This window comes from Eleutherodactylus coqui, chromosome 9, assembly GCF_035609145.1.
Source record: "Eleutherodactylus coqui strain aEleCoq1 chromosome 9, aEleCoq1.hap1, whole genome shotgun sequence".
Taxonomy (NCBI): Eukaryota; Metazoa; Chordata; class Amphibia; order Anura; family Eleutherodactylidae; genus Eleutherodactylus; species Eleutherodactylus coqui.
This window is the reverse complement of record NC_089845.1, coordinates 6,509,477-6,530,528: the sequence shown is the minus strand read 5'-3', so window position 1 is coordinate 6,530,528 and position 21,052 is coordinate 6,509,477. Positions and strand designations below refer to the sequence as shown.

The 21,052-nt window shown below is 44.9% G+C and overlaps 1 protein-coding gene across 1 annotated transcript in view; it reads right to left on the bottom strand.

Annotated features, from left to right (window-relative positions):
• Positions 1-20,491, bottom strand: part of ADAMTS16 (ADAM metallopeptidase with thrombospondin type 1 motif 16) — a 298,537-nt gene extending 278,046 nt beyond the window's left edge. Inside the window, exons 1-3 of the mRNA XM_066579089.1 lie at positions 20,142-20,491; positions 19,958-20,054; positions 5,751-6,067 (exon numbers count right to left, since the gene is read on the bottom strand). Of these exons, the coding sequence (XP_066435186.1) occupies positions 5,751-6,067; positions 19,958-20,054; positions 20,142-20,216 (489 nt within the window). The 5' untranslated portion in view covers positions 20,217-20,491. The remainder of the gene's footprint in view (positions 1-5,750; positions 6,068-19,957; positions 20,055-20,141) is intronic.
• Between the last annotated feature and the right edge of the window lie 561 nt (positions 20,492-21,052).

The window sequence follows — 21,052 nt, the reverse complement described above, 5'->3', positions numbered from 1 at the left end:
TAACAGGCATAGTTTGGTCTATTCATTTCTCCTTTTGATTTGTCAGTTTTCACGTGATATTGCTATAGGAAGAGGATAAATCCCCACGGACTCAGGAGGTCAACAATTCAAGCTTCTACATTGCCTAATCTACGGATCCGGTTTACTAAGGTTATTATAATGAAATCGATAAAAGGCCATAATATCTAAGTTACAACTTCTAACACAACCAAAGTGAACTCTATATAGTTTAATATTGATAGCTTGGTAGAAAGAGAAGGAAGAAGTAAGGAAAGAAGAAAAAGAGAGAGAAAAGAAAAAAAAGGGGGGGGGGAGGGGGTGAAGAGTTTACATACCAAAGGAGTATAATGGGGAGGGGGGGGGGTGCTCTGAGGTATCACTAGTGGCGTGAGGTTTAGGTTAACAAGGCCTGAAAAATCACTTTTTGAAACTCTAGCCAAGGGCTCCACATTGCTATAACTTTCTCCGGTCCAGCATCTCCTCCACTGACATGATCTCATTTCATTCCTGTATCCACTCACGGGTTCTGGGTTTTTGTGGAGTCTTCGAATGTCTGGGGATAACGGCATGTGCTGCGCTTAAAAAAAAATAGCGCAAGAGATCTTTCTTTATTGATGAGATGGATCCAGGAAGGATGAAGAGCAGGGCAATCTGAGGGGACGCTGCAATAGCTGGTCTGGTAACTTGTGTAGGTGGAGAACACAATGTTCCCAGTGAAGGACAGTCCCAGCACACGGGCAGCATGGTTTCAGTGCTCAAGCCGCATCTCCAGCAATTTGGTGTAACTGATAGATTGATACGCTGTAGCACGGCCGAACCATCTTGTTAATAGCTTAAAGTTCTTCTCCTGAGCTCTACAGGCCATGGGCAGCTTGTGAGACAGTAGACATGCTCTGCTCCTCTCAGGACAACCCCTTGTAATATGTCCATCACAGAATGAAGAAGCTGTGAGATACTAGCCACTTGTTATAGTCTTCAGGAACGAAGTAGCAATCAGCTGCACCTTCTCATGAAGAAACATAATATTTACCTTACTCCATCCTCTTCTTCCCTTCATCTAACCATGCATATATTTCCTTCGAGGGTGGTTTAACGCGGGGGAGAAAAAAAAAAAAAAAGAAAATCACAATTTTCGCTCGATTTTCCCGTGATGCAAGAGTCAGTAAAAAAAACAGATAATGAAACCGATGATTTACAATGGCTTCCTTGCCATAAGCGATGTTTTCACTGATGCGGTGATGAGAGAACCCAAAAAAAATCACGGCATGCTCTATCTTTCTGTGATGTGCGATTTTTTTAAATGTCCCATGTTTTCATATTGAGCCTCATTTTTATTTTATAGTAGCTTACCCGTCGCGCGTTGCTGCGAAGACAGACATACATTCATTCGTTTTTATATATCTAGATAACAACCAATCACAGCGCAGCTTTCATGTTACCTTAGCACTATAAAATATAACAACCAATCACAGCACAGCTTTCATGCTACCTCAGTATAATATATAACAACCAATCACAGCACAGCTTTCATGTTACCTCAGCAGTAAGAGAAATAACCAATCACAGCGCAACTTTTATTCTGCCTCAGCAATATAAAAAATAGCAACCAATCACAGCGCAGCTTTCATGTTACCTCAGCAGTATAAAAAATAGCAACCAATCACAGCGCAGCTTTCATGTTACCTCTGCGGTATTATATATAGCAACCAATCACAGCGCAGCTTTCATGTTACCTCTGCGGTATTATATATAGCAACCAATCACAGCGCAGCTTTCATGTTATCTCAGTGGTATAATATATAACAACGAATCGCAGCACAGCTTTCATGCAACCTCAGTAGTATAAGTAGCCACCAATCACAGCACAGCTTTCATATTACCTCAGCAGTATAAGAAATAGCAACCAATCACAGCGCAGCTTTCATTTTACCTCAGCAGTATAATATATAACAACCAATCACAGCAGAGCTTTCATTTTACCTCAGCATTCTCAATATCCAGCAATTGTCTTGTGAAACATTCGGCGGATGCATCATTTTCTGGTTGAACACTCATCCCGTTGCTCGTAATGCCTTTTGCTTTCGTGCTTGAGATGGAAATCAAACGATCTTTGTCTGGGGGGCATAACTGTCGACGACGCTCGCACGCGCGCCACCTATAGTAGGATAGTTGTACTATGCCAGTAATCTCCCCAGGAGTGTACTCAGCAACTTCCCAAAGTCTCATGGTGATTGGATGAATGGTGTAGTAATGCATAAAGGACAGCAGACAGACATACATTCATTTATATATATCAGGAAGTGAGAGAATTAGATTCCGTACGTAAAATTTGGACGCTAATTCTTTGGCGCATAGAATTGAAAAATCGAGTTGGGACCCATTAGCTTTTCCGATTTATGACATAATCAATGCTCGTGCCAAATTTCCTGTTTCTGCGACATCGGGAAGTAAGAGAATTAGTGGCAGTGATGGAAATCGAACGATCTACGTGGGGGGGGGTCGTAACTGTCGACGATGCTCGCATGCGCGCCATTTATCGTAGAATATTTGTACTATGCCTATAATCTTCCCAGGAGTGTACTCAACAACTTCCCAAAGTTTCATGGCGATCAGATGAATGGTGCAGTAGCGCATAAAGAACACACACACACACAGACAGATAGACACGCATACATTCAATATATATATATATATATATATATATATATATATATATATCTCATGATGCGACTTTAACATTAGAAAATCGTATTGACTTCCACAAAAAAAAAAATTGCGTCAAAAATTGAGCGATAAAATCGTGAGGGGCAGCGATGATTTAGCGAGAACCAGTGCAGCCGCTGGGGGGGGGGGGGAGATGCAATTTCTCCATGATTTTCTTGTGTGGAACTAGCCTGACGGAGGAGAAATGCAGAAGAAGATACAGGCATGAAAGTGATAGCAGGACCGCGTAGACTTGGGTTATTACACCATGGAACATCTGTGACTGAAATACTAAACGACTGAAGACTACAGACTAAGCCACTAAAGCAATTTGCAACAAACCCCAGAAGTTGTTACACTAGGGACGGTGGGTTGCAGCTTTGCTTTGAGGGTCGCATGCTTAAAACATAAAGAAACATAAGAACTTTTGATTAATTGGGATCCAGGAGCAGAGACCTCCACCAGTGGCGAGAACTGAAGGGTGCAAGTGGTGTGCTCCTTACATTACCATCAGTATTTTCTGGCTCTTCTCAATCATTCGACTGCCAAGGAGAACCCCAAAACAACTAAAGAGGCTGAACGGGTGCAGCGCTCAACGCATGGCCTTCCACTAATTAAAGTTTCTGATGATACTTTAGGGCATTCCAAAAAAATTGAAATATTGGGTCAAGTGCAAACATAAAATAGAGCTTTTCCCAAGCAGGTTTATTCCATGCTCAGCTGCATTGGTCTTTGGTAGTAGTATTTGAAAAGGATGGGTTTACTTTGGAGTGACCTGGGTGGATGTCATCCTGACATCTGTATTAATGATGTCAAATCACTAGAACGCCCACCAATGCTACAAACAAATGGGTCACATGGCCTTTGGCACCACTCCTGTCCCTGGGTTTACTATATTGCTACGCAGTTAGGTAGAAATTTTAGTAGTTGGGTATGGTCTACGAGGGCTAGTAGTGGGAGGTTGCTGAAAAACGCGGCCACTTATTTTAGGGTCAGACGGGGATTATATACCTTGTGATAATGGTGGCCACGCTTACACCAGACTTTTCATATAACACCAAAGGCCAACCCATATTTATTAAACACATTTCTGGGCTGCATATGTGGCAATATACTTATAGCAATATATGGATCCTTGATTAGTAGGTTTTGATTGCGTACTGTAATAAACTTATAGAATTACCAATTTTGGAGGGTTGTTGAGTCACCTACAGTAGTACTGCAATAATAAAAGGTTATCTCACCTCCCCGGGGAGCTCGCGGTGCTTGTGGTCTGTATGCGCACAGAAAATCAACCTCAGATCCGTTTAGCCGTCCGGTCCTGTGGCTTGTTCAACAACAGAAGATGTGTAGGAATCTGGACACAAGAGTTGAATTTTCCTTGCTTTATTTTCATCTTAAGCTTGCATGATCAGGTAGATGGTATCACAAGAACGCGTTTCGGCGTAATGCCTTGTTCACCTCAATGTATGTTACATAGCTTACTGATTTATAGGTTAAAAACAATTACTACTGATTCCAGATACCGATATGTTAACTCCTTCATTACATTTGGTTTGCTGCTGGTTCTCTTCCCTCAGAACCCGCTGCTTAAACCTTACTAAATAATTAACCCTTACAGATCATTGTGTATTAAATACTGACCCCTTGTGGCACTAATAGGCATTAATGCGATCATGCTATGCACTCAAAAAAATCCTTTATAAATTATACTGTAATATATATTCATCATTAGTTGTAACTGAAAACACATTAAGGAATTGAAGGGGTTGTCCCGCGCCGAAACAGTTTTTTTTTTTTTTTTCAAACCCCCCCCCCCCCCCCCCCCGTTCGGCGCGAGACAACCCCGATGCAGGGGTTAAAAAAGAGCACCGCACAGCGCTTACCTGAATCCCCGCGCTACGGTGACTTCTTACTTACCGGTTGAAGATGGCCGCCGGGATCTTCTACCTCCGTGGACCGCAGCTCTTCTGTGCGGTCCATTGCCGATTCCAGCCTCCTGATTGGCTGAAATCGGCACGTGACGGGGCGGAGCTACACGGAGCCCCATTGAGAAGAGAAGAAGACCCGGACTGCGCAAGCGCGTCTAATTTGGCCATTAGACGGCGAAAATTAGTCGGCACCATGGAGACGAGGACGCCAGCAACGGAGCAGGTAAGTGAAAAACTTCTGATAACTTCTGTATGGCTCATAATTAATGCACAATGTACATTACAAAGTGCATTAATATGGCCATACAGAAGTGTATAGACCCACTTGCTGCCGCGGGACAACCCCTTTAAGGAATTCTCAGGCAGTATAAATTCCTTAATGTGTTTTCAGTTACAACTAATGATGAATATATATTACAGTATCATGATCGCATTAATGTCTATGAGTGCCACAAGGGTTCAGTATTTAATACACAATGATCTGTAAGGGTTAATTATTTAGTAAGGTTTAAGCAGCGGGTTCTGAGGGAAGAGAACCGGCAGCAAACCAAATGTAATGAAGGAGTTAACATATCGGTATCTGGAATCAGTAGTAATTGTTTTTAACCTATAAATCAGTAAGCTATGTATCATACATTGAGGTGAACAAGGCATTACGCCGAAACGCGTTCTTGTGATACCATCTACCTGATCATGCAAGCTTAAACGAAAATAAAGCAAAGAAAATTCAACTCTTGTGTCCGGATTCCTACACATCTTCTGTTACCGTAGTATTGGTTGTTCTAAGAATTGTGTCTATGGCAATAAAAAAAAAAATCTATATATTCGGTTGTAAAAGATTAACAGACATAAGCAAAGATCTAACGTGCAAAACTCTTGTCCAGTGAGAGGCCTGTAAAACCACTTAGGTCAATGTTCTCATGTGTTATCTACTAACCTATCGTATCAATAACGCTCATATAATATAACCTGCCAGACAAATACTAGACTTCAGATACTTGACAATATATATGAACAAAAAAAAAAACATTTTTGCTACCATACAGTTTGGGGGAATCACAGGCGTACGGCGTTAAGACCTTGAGACGTAAAACCCGTTCACAGTAGTTGACTCACCAGGCCATTGCATGTTGAAAGTGCTACAGTTGAGTGCTTATGGGACAGCAGTGTTCCTTGATAAAAACAGAAGTCCTGGGAAGAGTAGACTTCTGTAGACTTGGTTCTTCCACCTTTAAATGTTTGAACTGTAAATCCTGGAGCCATTAAATTATTTGCATATTTTAATTCCATATGCAGATCATTTCCAAATCCGTGAATCTTGAGATGAACAGGGCCTGAGTCTGCTGATCTCTTGCGTCTATGACTGTGGCTAATATCATGTGTGATGTAATTCCCAGCTCTGTCCACTTCATATGCCTCAACAATATCATAGTCTGTGAAGAACAAAAATGACAACAAGTTAAACACAACTCGTTTATCAACATGTGTGAAAAAATGAAATATGCACTCTGTAAAAACAAAGGTTGAAAATGTGATGTTCCATAAGTAATCTACTTAGCACAATGCAAAGATATCACTGTTTATAATACAGCTTGAGTAGCCATTGCACTTTGAGACAACTTGTCAAAACACTAACAACCACCGGTCTGTCCGTGAGTTACATGCTCCACCCTGATTCCATGACAGTGACGTCATCACAGGTCCTTCATCCCTGTGCAGATACTAACGACCACCTGTCAGTTTGTGAGTTACATGCTTCGCCCTGATCACATGATGGTGATGTCATCACAGGTCCTTTATCCCTGTGCAGATACTAATGTCCACCTGTCCGTCGGTGAGCGAGTTGCATGCTCCGCCCTGATTACATGACAGTGATATCATCACACGTCATTTATCCCTGTGCTGATACTAACAACCACCTGTCCGTCTGTGAGCGAGTTACATGCTCTGTCCTGATTACATGACAGCGATGTCATGACAGGTCCTTTATCCCTGTGCAGATACTAACAACTACCTGTCTGTCTGTGAACGAGTTACATGCTCCACACTGATTACATTATGCTGATGTCATCACAGGTCCTTCAGCCCTGTGCAGACACCAACGACCACCTGTCCGTCCGTGAGTGAGTTATATGCTCCACTCCACCCTGATCACATGATGGTGAGGTCATCACAAGTCCTTCATGCCTGTGCAGATTACGTGCAGACATCATGCCCTACAAATTCCCGCAGCCTCAGTTGAAATACTAACCACCACCTAGCTGGACAGCCGCTGTGTGCTTACAGGACCTGTGAGGATGTCACAGTCATGTGATCAGTCACCCGTGTGGGAGGAGTCCAGGGTAACATGTGCAGTACTCTGCTGTGCAGCTTGTGATCCCTGTTGTACTGGATGAAGAATGTATATAGCAGAGCTGTGTAGTGCATTGCACCATCAGAAACACTGGTGCTATAATTTCCTAATAATTACTAGTCTTAATATAAAAGCCAATGTGATAAGTAGTAAAAATATGAATCACTTTACCTAAAATTACATTTTTGTGCTAAAAACCCCCCACTGAAGTGCTTGACACTAGGGGGGGGGGGGGGGGGGAGGGGTCTCACATCTATCTGATTTGCCGTCCACTGCCTGTTGTCAAGTAAAGTTTATTGCTAGTAACAGACATAACAAGACAGAAGATAGGAAATGGTGCAGGGCGTCATGCTGCCAGGTAAGTCTCAGTAAAGGAATCTACTGTTTTCTCCATGTGGCGTTAATGGGAGCCATCACAGCACTAGTCACCCTTCAGCACAGCAGGGAAAACTAGAAATTAGAGATAAAGCAGCAAGAGTGGAAAACTGGAAAAGAAAAATGCAGGATACAAGACTATACTGGCCAGATATAGGGTCATGTACAGATGGCAGCTGGCCAGATATAGGGTCATGTACAGATGGCAGCTGGCCAGATATAGGGTCATGTACAGATGGCAGCTGGCCAGATATAGGGTCATGTACAGATGGCAGCTGGCCAGATATAGGGTCATGTACAGATGGCAGCTGGCCAGATATAGTATCATGTACAGATGGCAGCTGGCCAGATATAGGGTCATGTACAGATGGCAGCTGGCCAGATATAGGGTCATGTACAGATGGCAGCTGGCCAGATATAGGGTCATGTACAGATGGCAGCTGGCCAGATATAGGGTCATGTACAGATGGCAGCTGGTTCTGAACAAGTCATCTGAAAGTGCAGGTACGCTTTAAGATACAGGTCCATGATCTACAGCCATGAGAGAAGGGCGGACATATGGAACTTATCGGGCTTTCTGTAGGAACGCTTCCTAGGATTTTATACGGAATAATCTAAACTTTATAGCGTAATCATGAATGAAGACTTAAACAACCGCATGCCGGCAAGTGCAGCATTCTGCTAGAAGCGCTAAGAAGAACCGCCGCAGGAACTTGTTATCCCTGTCCATCGCTGCAGCCTCTAAAGGGAGCAGCCCTTCTAATGAGCATGAATCAGGGCTTGTTCATGCGTATTTGCCACGTATTACACGCACAAGTTATGCGCATGCAATACGCAATGAATAGAACCCATTGTTTACAATGGGTTTGTTCACATGTGCATAATTTTTCACGCAATGTTCAATCACATTAATAAAGTCAGTGGCGTGTCCCATTTTGGTGCATATAGGCTGTTGGAGAATGGGCCAGGACAAATAGGCCAGTGAATATGAAACCTGCGTATTCGCTGCGTATCTGCGAGCAAATCAATAGGCCCCTCTGCGTACTTTTTTGCATGCGCACACAAAACCCAGCAACAGCGGCCAAAATACGCAGGCAAATGGTATTTTCAATTACGTAAATATGCTGGGTATTTAGGTGACCAAAACACACTTGTGTCCGTGTGACCGAGCCCTTAGGCCATCCGCTTGTATTACTCTAAAGTGGACCTTTATGTGGAGATACCCCCACTCGCTAGAATTAGCTGCTCACATGTTGGCCGTCTTCTATTACCTCCAGGTACCCCTTATCACTTGTCTTATTAAAGTGCATGGGTCTGCCATTAGAAGAAGGCTGCACAAGTAGATCAACATGAGAGTTGCCAGGAGGAAGCTGTTGTAGTTTACAAAGAACATCAGGCCAAGGCTAAATATTGCCAGTGAACATCTAAGCAAACACTGAAACAATGGACATCATTTATCAAAACTGCCTACTAGAAAACTAACGTTGTTCCCAAAGCACCCTGCCAGAGCTGTCACCGGTTGCTAGGAAGAGAAGGCCATTTTACTGTTAGCTAATTTTGATAAATCAGGCCAACTTGCTCTGGACAGACAAGGTAAATATAGAGTTATTTGGCCATGATGTTTGGAGAACACCAAAGACAGTATTTGCTAGAAGAAGCAGGTAGCAGCTGTAGAGCTCGGTGGTGGAAATGTTCTGCTTTAGGGCCGCCTTGCCGATTCATAGGTCATAGAATGTGCTATTAACTCTTCATTGTACCAGAGAGTGCTTGAGGAGAATGTGAAATAATCTCATCAGAAAAATGTAAAATCAACCAAAAGTGGATCCCACAACGTGCCAGTGACCCTAAATGCACGAATGACTCCATTAATGAATGGCTATATATATATATAAGAAAAAGAAATGGGGTACAGACTGGGCATGGGCAGCTTGGCTTGGCAATTCACCCTACAATGCTCTTTGAGGAAGGTGATGGTTCTTGATTCCGGATTGTGAACAGAGAACCAAGGGATTCCTAGGATGACTGGAAATTTTGGAGTGGAGATGAGATGAAAGCTGATGGTCTTCGGATGATTTGGCTCCACTTAAACCTCCAGTTCAATTGTCTCCTGAGTGACAGGCCCAGAAACAAGAGAGGACCCGTCCACGGTTTGCACAACAACGAGTTCAGCCTTAGCTCTGGTTGCAATATGGTTATCCAGAATGTATTGACAGTCCATGAAGTTCCCACAAATCCAACATGGCAATGCCAAAGATTCGGCAGTTGCCCATAATCATCTGGATAGTGAACACAAAACGGAGGGATGGGTGATGTCTCTCCTTGTCCTTTTGGGTGACGGATTGAATAGCTGGCCGTTCAGTATTCCATTCTTTCGGGATGGCAGAGTTAGGGCTTCCACACACTTGTGGGTTTTTTTAACATGACTGTCAATGGGACTTTCTAATGTTAAAAACGCCTCACACAAAAATCAGAAAGCACAAAACTTGCGATGTGTTTTTAACATTAGAAAGTCCCATCGACATTCGCGTTAAAAAACGCAAGAGTGTGGGAGCCCTTAATTATGGTCTTAGCATGTGTGAGGGCAATGGTCCTCTGGAATTTATTAGGACAGATCATAGCATAATGACCGGACCCCCGCAGTTCAGGAATACATTCTCAGACCGCCGCCTCTCTTTCTCTGACATGTGGAGAGGTTTGTGGATGGTGTCAATTTGCATAGGTTCAGGTAAAGTCCGCTCTTGGTTGGGTGTTTAAGGTGGATGGGCTGAATAGGAGGGGTTATTTCCGAAAAACCGTAACGTCTCCTTTCACCGTTCTGTAAGCCTCTGATCTATGCAGATACTTAATTGAATGAAGTCTTCCATATCATCTCCGGTCTCCACTCTAGCCTGTTCGTCTTTAACCTCTTCGGAACTGACTTAGCTGCATGGCGTGGTTCCACGCAGTGTCATTGGCCCAGCGATGAAAATCCGCTGTATACTCAGCGACCGAACGCCGACCCTGTCGGAGATTACGCAATTTTCTTTTGGCCATTGCACCGTGGTTGGGGGTTGTCGAACACTTGATCCATAACCCCAATGAAGGTACGGAGGTCATCAAGAAAGGTACTGTTGTTTTCCTCATAAGATGAGGCCTAAGCAAGCGCCTCCCCTTCCAACAGGTTGATAATATCATCACCTTTTTTCAGTCATTGGTAAATGGAGTGTGTCTCATCTGGAAGTAGATGCGGCATTAGTTTAGAAACCCTCTGCATTGGCGGCGGTCCCCACCAAATCCTGATGTAGTGGCATGCAAACGTCGGTCTCTGAATGGTGCAACTCATGTACTTGTTGCTGTAACCCATCTACCGCTTTTTCTAAGGTAGAAACCTTCTCCTAATATGTGGCACAAAATGATTGCAGTTTCATGACTCGTTTCCTTAAAGTGGCCACCGCGGACTCCATTTCTGGGCGCGTGTTTATTCTGTTTAGAGTCTAGCGTGTGACTGAAGTCTCTTGCTGTAACCACTTACAGGAAGGTAGCGTGGTCCAGGAGTAGCCAGGGTCTGGTTCACAAAATGGCAGTGCAGTACAGAGGGTTAAAGCAATAACGTAGTCAGGAGGTATAGCCGAGGTCTGGTACACAAGATGGCGATGCAGTACAGAGGGTTGAAACAATAACGTAGTCAGGAGGTATAACCAAGGTCTGGTTCACAAAATGGTAGTGCAGTACAGAGGGTTAAAGCAATAACATAGTCAGGAAGTATAGCTGAGGTCTGGTTCACAAGATGGTGAGAGCTACAGCAGGGATGTTGATATGCTATGCATACTTCACATACGGCCCAGCCTTCCTCAGGAGCTGTGAAATCTACACTTCAAACCACCTCATGCGGTATGTGACTCACGCTAGAGTGCTCTGATGGATGGTGGTCTTACTGCTGGATGGTGGTCTTACTTCACGCTCCCTCTGTGACTTCAGCCGGCTCTCACAATGTTATCACAGAGAGCCCGGCTGATTGCCATGGCAACAGGACACCAGATACCGGCGTCCTGTATTGCCAGTGCCTGTGATCACTGTAATAAGCGATAAGGCATTGCAGGACAGAAGTCCTGCAATGCTTTATCGTAGCGACCATCGGTGCTACAGTGCAAGTCCCCCAGAGGGACAAAAATGGGGTAAAGAAAAAAAAATAAAAAATCAAAATAATGTACAAAAAATAAAAATGCAGAAGTAAAAATACCCCCTCTTTTTATGCTTTTTCTCATATTAGCATAAAAAAATCCACATATTTGATATCATGTCCGTAAAGACACGTACAATAAATTGAACATGCTTTTTATCCTGCACAGCAAAAAGCGTACAATGCTAGTTTTTAGCATTCTGCCTCCAAAAAGATGCAATATGTGTTATCAAAAAAATCGTATGTACCCCAAAATGGTACCAATAAAAACTATAGCTCATCTCACAAAAAAATAAGCCCTCACAAAGCTCCGTACATAGAAAAATTAAAAAAAGTTATAGGACTTTGAATGCAGCAATTTAGAATTTTTTTTTCCAAGAAAGTTCTTTATTGCAGAAAAGGTGAAAAACGTAAAATCGTACCGGCCTGCAGAAAAAAAAATGTATTGTGTCATTTATGCGGCATAATTAATGCTTAAAAAAAAAAAAAATCTATGACAGAATTGATGCGTTTTCTCTTCCTGAAATCATAAAAAACTACATTGTAAAACTTTTTTTATGTACCCCAAAATGGCACCGATAAAAATTACAGTTCGCCACACAAAAAACAAGCCCTTATATGTCTGTGTCTACGGAAAAATAAAAAAGTTATGGCTTTTGAAAAATGGAGATGAAAATCTACTAAACATCGTTTCGTCTTCAACGCCAAAATAGGGAGTGCCGAGTTATTGTAGAGACTGCTCATGCTCGCTGTCTCTGCAATAGATCAACATTCCTTCCTAGCGAGTGAACGCAACAGAATAGGGACGTGACCTTCACTGACCCGGCTGGAAGAGAATGTGAGGAAAGCAGCCTTCATAACAATCCAGCCAGCGTGTGATGAGGTGACCCGGGACACTGGAGAAGCTCAGCGATGAGAAGATGTGCTAAGGAGGCTGATGGGGGAGAAACAGACGAGTATAGTATTTTTTTTAATGACGGAACACCTTTAAGCATTCATAGAATCTTGTCAGGACAGGGTCCGGTATATTGGAAGTCCCTGAGAAAACCTGTAACCCCTGTCCCTGCCTACTCACCCCCCTGGGCTAACCCCCAGGGCAACAACTGGGCGGCAGTCCCTACACTAAACTAGGGAAGCGGGACACAGGATCGACAAACAGACACTGGAGACAAACAAACAGTAGAATGGTCAGACTATCCGGGTCGGCAATAGGAGGGTACGCGGTACAGAGGGCAAGGCAAAAACGAAGTCAAGTGCAGAAAGCAGAAAGCCAGGGTCACAACAGGAGTCAAACAATACGTGGGTGCAGCTGGAAGACCAAACTAACACTGGCAACCATTGGCACACACAGACAGGTTTAAATCCTGTCTGAGCTCCTGTCCCAGCAGCTGATTGGGGCGGGAAGTCTGACAGCCACCGGGAACACCCAGCCCCGCTGTGGACCCCGCCCCCAGCCCCACGGGAGGCGGAGAGGATGAGTGCCGGGTTGCCATGGAGCCGAGGACGCAGGGCGGCCTCCGCTGCGTCCCTAGACACCCGGTGGCGAGAAGGAGCCTGGCGGCCAGGGGAGATGTCAAGAACTGGGGCTCCCCTGCGCCGTACGGCAGCTGCCTGTGTGACTGTTTCATAAGACCCAATTTAATCTGTAATGTAGGGAGCAGGAGGTCTTCAGAGGACACAAGATGCTCCCATTAAACATTTTTGCCCCAAACTCTCCACCTTCTGTCTGGCCAGTCTTTTATTATGTCGTGAGATTGCCCGTCATGGCTATCCCACTGACACAGAAAACAGGAATATTTTGTGAACCCTGTCTGAATTTCAAATATGATAGCAATGATCTTCAAGCCTCCACAGATCTCGCAGGTGTGTTCAGAGTATATAACTGAGTGAAGCATACGCTGCAGCATTTCATGGGACTTCTTTGCATGATTGGCATAACCTTCTGGAACAGAACATAGCAATTGCCAATGTGAGGCAGAACTACTTTCAAACTGGTTTTTGATGTGTCTATGACCAGACTCCACTAGTGGGCCTCATAAGAGTTATCCAGACCTGATATCAAACCAGTTATGTTGCTACAAAAAGTTTGGGTCCCATCATGGATGAAAAAATGCTCAGGACTTCCTTCGTTTTGCCTATAAAAATAGTTACACTTGTTTTGGGTTTGATAAGATTCCATTCTTGCAACCTGGAGCCCAGAAGTTCCACCTTCCTCTTACTTAGACCTAAATCACAAACTAAATGTATATCTGCCTGTGTTAAGAAGTGTGGAGTTGAATGTCCTGAAGGAGTAACTGTAGGATCAAGCTGAGCCTACTTTTGTCTTTAGAGCAACCAGCTCCCCATATACAGGAAGTGCAGATGATGCATCGCTTCTAGTGGCGCACAGATTTTGCATAGCAATAGCCTTATGCGGTCCAGTAGAGCACCTTGCAGTATCTGCTCAGCGGCAAAATACCTTACAAAAGGTATTCTGGGACTTTATTGATGACCTGTACTCAGGATAGGTCATCAATAGTTGATCGATGGAGACCCACCGCTCGTTTGGCCTGCTGTCAGTGCAGTAAGCCGGACGTAGTCATCGATGGTCAGTGTAATTTGAAATCAATGGGAGAGCTGCCTCCTATTACACTGCCAGCTCCCTATTGTAGAACATCACACTGGTATGGATTTCCAAAGAGCTCATCTGTTCATGGAACATTTTCCCAGAAGGACTGTAGTTTATGTAACTTTTTCTGCAGTTCAGTTGCTCTTTTTTATGGACTTCAACCGCAGAACCCCGTTGTATTCAGTGGCATACAGTAAGGGTTGAAAACTTGAAACTCTCACTCCTGAAGTCTCCAGCTGAGCCTGAAGTTCTTTGGATGTTGCACCTCATTTCTTTGCCACATTTAGAACCAACATTTGTAGGATTCTCTCATCCATTTTCCACTTTCTACCATGTAGTGGAAGCTTCTTGATTGTTCCACGAGTACTATTACTACTTGATTACATTTTGAACTGTTGCATTAAGGATTCCAAAGCCTTTGGAGATAACCCTGTACCCTCTAGGCTGCTTGTGCTTGATGATGCCATTTCTGGTGTGCTCAGACAGGTCTCTTGTCTTGGCTACTGTGAACAAGGAACAGGAAATAAAACTGGCCTTTTCAATCATCAAAGTCACCATTCTTAGGCTAATTAAAGTCACATGGACACTACCAAGGTGGGGACAGATGAGCCTAATAAATCATGTTAGGGTCCATTTACATTTCTAATTTGCATAAGCGAACAACGCCAGAGTTCACTTGTGCGCTCTATCTGTACAGGCAAATAAATCACACATTCACTGCATCGGTGAATGAGAGGGACTGAACGATAAGTGAATGAGTAAACAATGGTTTTTAGTCTCACCTAAAATGAACGATGAATGAAAAGTGAATGATTAGGGTTTGTTGTTCTGTCGTTGGCTGCGTTTAGACTGAATTACCGATTTTTTGAACAATTGCTCTGTGTAAACAGGCCTTTAGTCGGATTCTGCCCAAACTTGTATCCTGCAAAGCTTTCTTATCATTCTGGCCTTGTGTGTTTATGTATCAAACATTGGAGTTTATGTATCCAAGCAGTTCACCAAACACTTTATTTCAAGAGATATAGTTGTTGTCAAAACCAATCCCTCTCCTAGAAGAAGTTGTTGGAATTGAACAAACTTCCTTAAGGTGATTGTAACGTTGATTTAAGTAAATGATTCCAAGGAAAAAATAATGGCGGACAGAAAAGGAAGCAGTTTGCAAACATCACATCTAAGTTCTCCTATCTGGAAGCCTTTTGTTACTCCACACCGGGCGACCTTATGTGCGGCTTATCGCTGTAGGTTGCCTATTCAGGACATAATCCGATTTAATTACAGATCTATCTATACCACTTTATTCTACCGTCAGGGCTTATTTAGACAACCGTATATCAGCTTGGTTTCCATTCCGAGCTGATATACGGTGTCCTTGTCTGCAAGGGGGGGGGGGGAGGATGGAAGAGCCAGAAGCAGGAACTGAGCTCCCGCCCCCTTTCTGCCCCTCGCCACTATTTGCAATAGGATGGGGCAAGACGGCGGCAGAGCTAAGTCCAGCCCCTAGCTCTGCCCCCGTTCCAACCCTCCCCTTGCGGGAGCTCAGTGCCTGCTCCTGGCTCTTCCATCCCCCCCCCCCCCCCCTGCAGACAAGGACACCGTATATCGGCTCGGCGTGAAAACAGAGCCGATATACAGTCGTCTAAATAAGCCCTTAAGGTTATTTTCTGTAACTCTGTTCCTAACAGTCAAAATCGGAGAACAACTTTGGAATCAGCACCCAAAACTATGAGAAAAACAAAAAACTCTGTCCAGAAATAAATACATTTTCTGTTATTTTTATTGCTGCATAAAATCAAAGATGAATGAGAAGCAGACAAATCCTCATTCATTGTTCAATCGGGAGCCATGAATGATTATTTAGATTTGGATGGTCCAACGATCGTTCTGGTCAATAATGTAAGGCCCTTTTTACACAGATAAACATAAAGTGCCCCCCCCCCTCACCGAGAAGTAAAAGTTACTAATTAAATAGGAATTGTGCCAACTAGATGCCGCAGGAACGCTCAGCTTCATGAAGTCTAATAAAAATGTAAGAAATGAACTGGAACTTTATTAACATACAACAGATATTTAGCTGTTAGTTTTTGAGATATACCGACTGTTCAGCGGCTGTTGTAAGACGCTGCCTGTATAAGTCAGCGTGTTACCGCTGTGTCAGCCGATGTATGGCAGCAGTTTTTCACTGCACATGGCAGCGGATCCCACGCACGCCATCATGCGCCGCCACACTTGTTTCTTCTACTTTTCTTACTTCCCGCTGTGTCACTTAGTGACGTGGTGTTTAATGCAGTGTAATTGTGTATGTACAGCGATAACCCGCAGCGGTAGAGAACAATAGGGCTCTATTGTGCATAATAGATCATGCTGCGTTCTACTTGATGTGCGTACTACACAAGTGTGAACGGACCAATGAAAATCAACGTACATTCACCCCGTATTATGTGATGGAATTACGCTGGTGTGAGCCGGGCCTTAGAAGAAACCGGATGATGTAAAGAGTGCATTCAGCTACACAGTGTGATGAAATAGACAACGTAGGGCTTTGACAGGGCAGTTTTTGCACGCACGACATGAAGTGAATAGAACCCGTAATTTTAATGGGATCATTCTCACTGCTCTTTTTTGCACCTGCATTTCGCTCGTGGACATAAAATGAGCCGTACTCTATTTTTGTGCACATTTCCACACCAAAAGTCCCCGTAGGAGTCAATGGGGAGTGCAAATGCACCCATCAGAACGCACTAGTATGCACCCTGCGCATACCCGCGAACACTGCACGTTGTTAGGCTTTCAAACCAGGGCGGAGGCCATTCCCCCACACTGGTAAATGAGCGGTGCACTCACTATTTGCGCAGGCACAGTCACAAAAAACATTTCTTCATTGTGCACATATGTATCCCGCAAGTTGTTTTTGTGCGCTTCATACGTAGTGAAGAGAACACATTGGTTTCAGTGGAGTTTCTCACATGAGTGTATTTTTTCGCACGATGTTCAATTGTGTGAGCAAATCACATAGCATGCCCTATTTCCGTGCATATTGCGTCCTGCAATGGGGCATTGAGGAAAATGAGCGAATACGCAGCAAACCGGCATATTCACTGTGTATTTGTGCCACAAACACATGGGCCCTTCTGCATAGTTGTAGTGCCTGCAGACATATGCAGTGTATTTAGAAAAACCGAAAATACGCGGCTGTAAGGAATCTTCGGTTGTGTAAATGCACAGCGTATTAATGTGACCGTAATGTGCTTACATCTGTGTGAATGGGCCCTTAGGAGGAAAACGCAGAAGTGTAAGCCCAGAGTGTCATATACAAGTCATATGGAATAAATCCTCCACAGTGCCACCTATTGAAAGGCAGCATTCCTTCGAGTCAAAGTGGGACTTTTTATACAAGTCTTGTTACAATGACTGGGAATCAAAAGCAAAGCCAGACTCCATGTACATACATGAAAAGCCAGACTCCTACTGTACACTGATGATGGGCAATAACCCGGAAACAGCTGTATGTACATGGGGTCTGGCTTTGCTTTTGATTCCCAGTCATTGTAACAAGACTTGTATAAAAAGTCCCACTTTGACTCGAAGGAATGCTGCCTTTCAATAGGTGGCACTGTGGAGGATTTATTCCATCTCCCTTATTTGCATATTACCCAGAGGAGCGTGCGTGGCCATTTGAGTCTCCTCACTTAGTTTATAGTATATAGTTGCTCTCCCTAAGGAGAAAAGAGCGTTTCTGACCCATATACAAGTCATTAAATGAAACACAAAGTTCGAGGGCGCCCTCTAGTGTTGTTGGTCAATGTAACTCCTACTGAACTACATAGCAAGATCTATTTAGTCTAGGCTGCTCTCCACTCATGTAATACAATCGCTGGTCTTCACTGACTTCATCTATACTTCTATGGCTAAATATCAACTTAGCTGACAATTCATAATAAAGGCTTCTTAGTAATGCGAGCTGCGGACAAGCAGAGCCCATTCATGGACCGCAGCAGATACGGCCCATTCATGGACCGCAGCAGATACGGCCCATTCATGGACCGCAGCAGATACGGCCCATTCATGGACCGCAGCAGATACGGCCCATTCATGGACCGCAGCAGATACGGCCCATTCATGGACCGCAGCAGATACGGCCCATTCATGGACCGCAGCAGATACGGCCCATTCATGGACCGCAGCAGATACGGCCCATTCATGGACCGCAGCAGATACGGCCCATTCATGGACCGCAGCAGATACGGCCCATTCATGGACCGCAGCAGATACGGCCCATTCATGGACCGCAGCAGATACGGCCCATTCATGGACCGCAGCAGATACGGCCCATTCATGGACCGCAGCAGATACGGCCCATTCATGGACCGCAGCAGATACGGCCCAATCATGGACCGCAGCAGATACGGCCCAATCATGGACCGCAGCAGATACGGCCCAATCATGGACCGCAGCAGATACGGCCCAATCATGGACCGCAGCAGATACGGCCCATCCATGGACCGCAGCAGATACGGCCCATCCATGGACCGCAGCAGATACGGCCCATCCATGGACCGCAGCAGATACGGCCCATCCATGGACCGCAGCAGATACGGCCCATCCATGGACCGCAGCAGATACGGCCCATCCATGGACCGCAGCAGATACGGCCCATCCATGGACCGCAGCAGATACGGCCCATCCATGGACCGCAGCAGATACGGCCCATCCATGGACCGCAGCAGATACGGCCCATCCATGGACCGCAGCAGATACGGCACTCAAATAGCTCACAGGCATCATACATTTTGAGGAATATAGACCACCAATGAAATTTACAGTTTTAACCAATTCAGCACTAATTCCCCCCCCAACCCCCCCCCCCCCCCTGCTGTGTTCTGTACATGCACAACTATATACTAATTGGATTGGCAAACGAATTGCAGACTTTTCCTCCGAATATTGTTGCCAGCGATGAATCAGCTGACATTGTGATATCTGCGGCGCGGCACATGACGGTCACATACATCACCATGCAAAGATGAATGTCGCCTTGGCAGGACTCCCAGAATGTTCCTACAGTGACTACTGTCAGGAGTCAATCAAGCGGGCGCAGGAGCGAGCCTCTAATCAAATCATATTTAAGGAAGTACCGAGCGTCTTCTCCAAAGGATTCCCTTACTTTCATCTTGGCCAACGAGTGTGTTATAATCACAGCTAACCTAAGAGCCGCGGCCAGCCGATGCCGAGGGGTGGGGGGTCAGCACACACTGGTCTGCTTACGGGTGCGTTCACACGAGGAAATCCTGTCATCTCTGCAGCGAGTGTGATGCGTTTGCAAGAAAAGAGCGTCACATCTCTGCAACAGTATGAAAATGGCGCTTTAATAGGAAAAACAAACATTGGATTGCATGAAAGTCGCGGTGCAATCTTTTTTATTTCTGGCCAGTGCTGACACAGAATTGCGCAAAAATAGAACATGCTGCAATTTTTTAAGCAGAGGAAAAAAAAATAAATCAGTGGCTGCTGTGAATGAACACATTGAGCGCAATTGGTCAGATATGGTGCATGAAACTGGCCTGTGTGAACGCACCCTAAAGTGGTCCCAGACATAGCAGGGATGACCACTACATCCATGGTGCTGAAACCACTGAGAGGCAGAGTTGGCATGTTCTAGCTGCCCGGTCTAGTGGCGGCACGTCAATCACACCGGCGGCATCTTTCAACAGATGCGCAGGAACAATATGAAGTGCTTGCTGCTGTTGCAGATTAGTTCCAGTTCCAGGTGTTCTTCTACCAGCGGTGCTATAAAGTACTAATAACATGCATATTCCATTATGGATACTCACCAGCCTGTCCAGTAAAGTCCAAGATCTCCTTGTGCAGAGCCATATAGGAGGGACTGGTGCTTCCCCCGTGTGCACCAGATACAGGGGCATCCTCAGCCTGTGGAATGGTAGGACAGAAGACATTAGCAGCTGGCTTGCTGGCACCTTGCATGTAATAAGGAGGCAGACAAGACATCAGACTCACCTTACATAAAGGAAGTGCAAGCAGCAGCAGGAGGCACAGGATGCCACCTCTGCCCTCCATGCCTACTCTCTCCATGCAGCTGTCAGTCAGTAAGCAGGCAGCTCCCCTATCATCAATGCATTCCAGGTAGCAGAAGCCATAGAACAAGCAACATTCATTAGTGTGCCAGTGGCTGCAATGCTCTTAGATCTAGTCCTTGCATAGTAGGATGTGCAGTCCTAATTAGTGCAGGGACCCCGCAGTGGATGAAGCATGCTCCTGCTGGGGTCTCAGCTGCTGCTCTGGAGCCGGGACTCCGTCAGTCTTTGTATGGCCGCTCCAAGTCCCCATGTGTTTCAGTGCAGCAGCTTTTCTTTCACTAATTGTGTCCAGCCGGCTTCTGCGGCTGACTGACAGCCCCCCAACCAATCAGTGGCAGCTCTGTGCAGGGGGCTGGCAGCCCTCTCTGCAGGAGTACAATGCTTAACTCTTCACTGTCTGCCCTCTGCTCAGGTACTCAGTGCAATATATAAGAGGGTCTTAAAGGGGGGCTGTCATCATGGTGCCCAAGCTGCAGGCATGATGTTATAGAGCTGGAGGAGCTGAGCAGATTGATATATATATAGTCTGAGGCCTTAGTCAGACGGGCGTTTTTAGCCGCGATTTGCGCATGCGCATGCGTCCGGCGATTTTATAAAACCATTGCTTTGCAATGGTATCGGACACATGAGCGCTTTTTATGCGCTCGTCCGATAAATTATAGAACAAAAAATCGCAGATCGCACCTATCTGCGATCTGCGATTTCTGTTCTCTTCTGTATATGCGCTCAATGGGGCCGGCGGCAGCAGCGCCGACCCCATTGAGAACATATAGAAGACAAATCATTCTTCTCTGCCACAGCTGTAACAGCTGTGGCAGAGAAGAACGATGT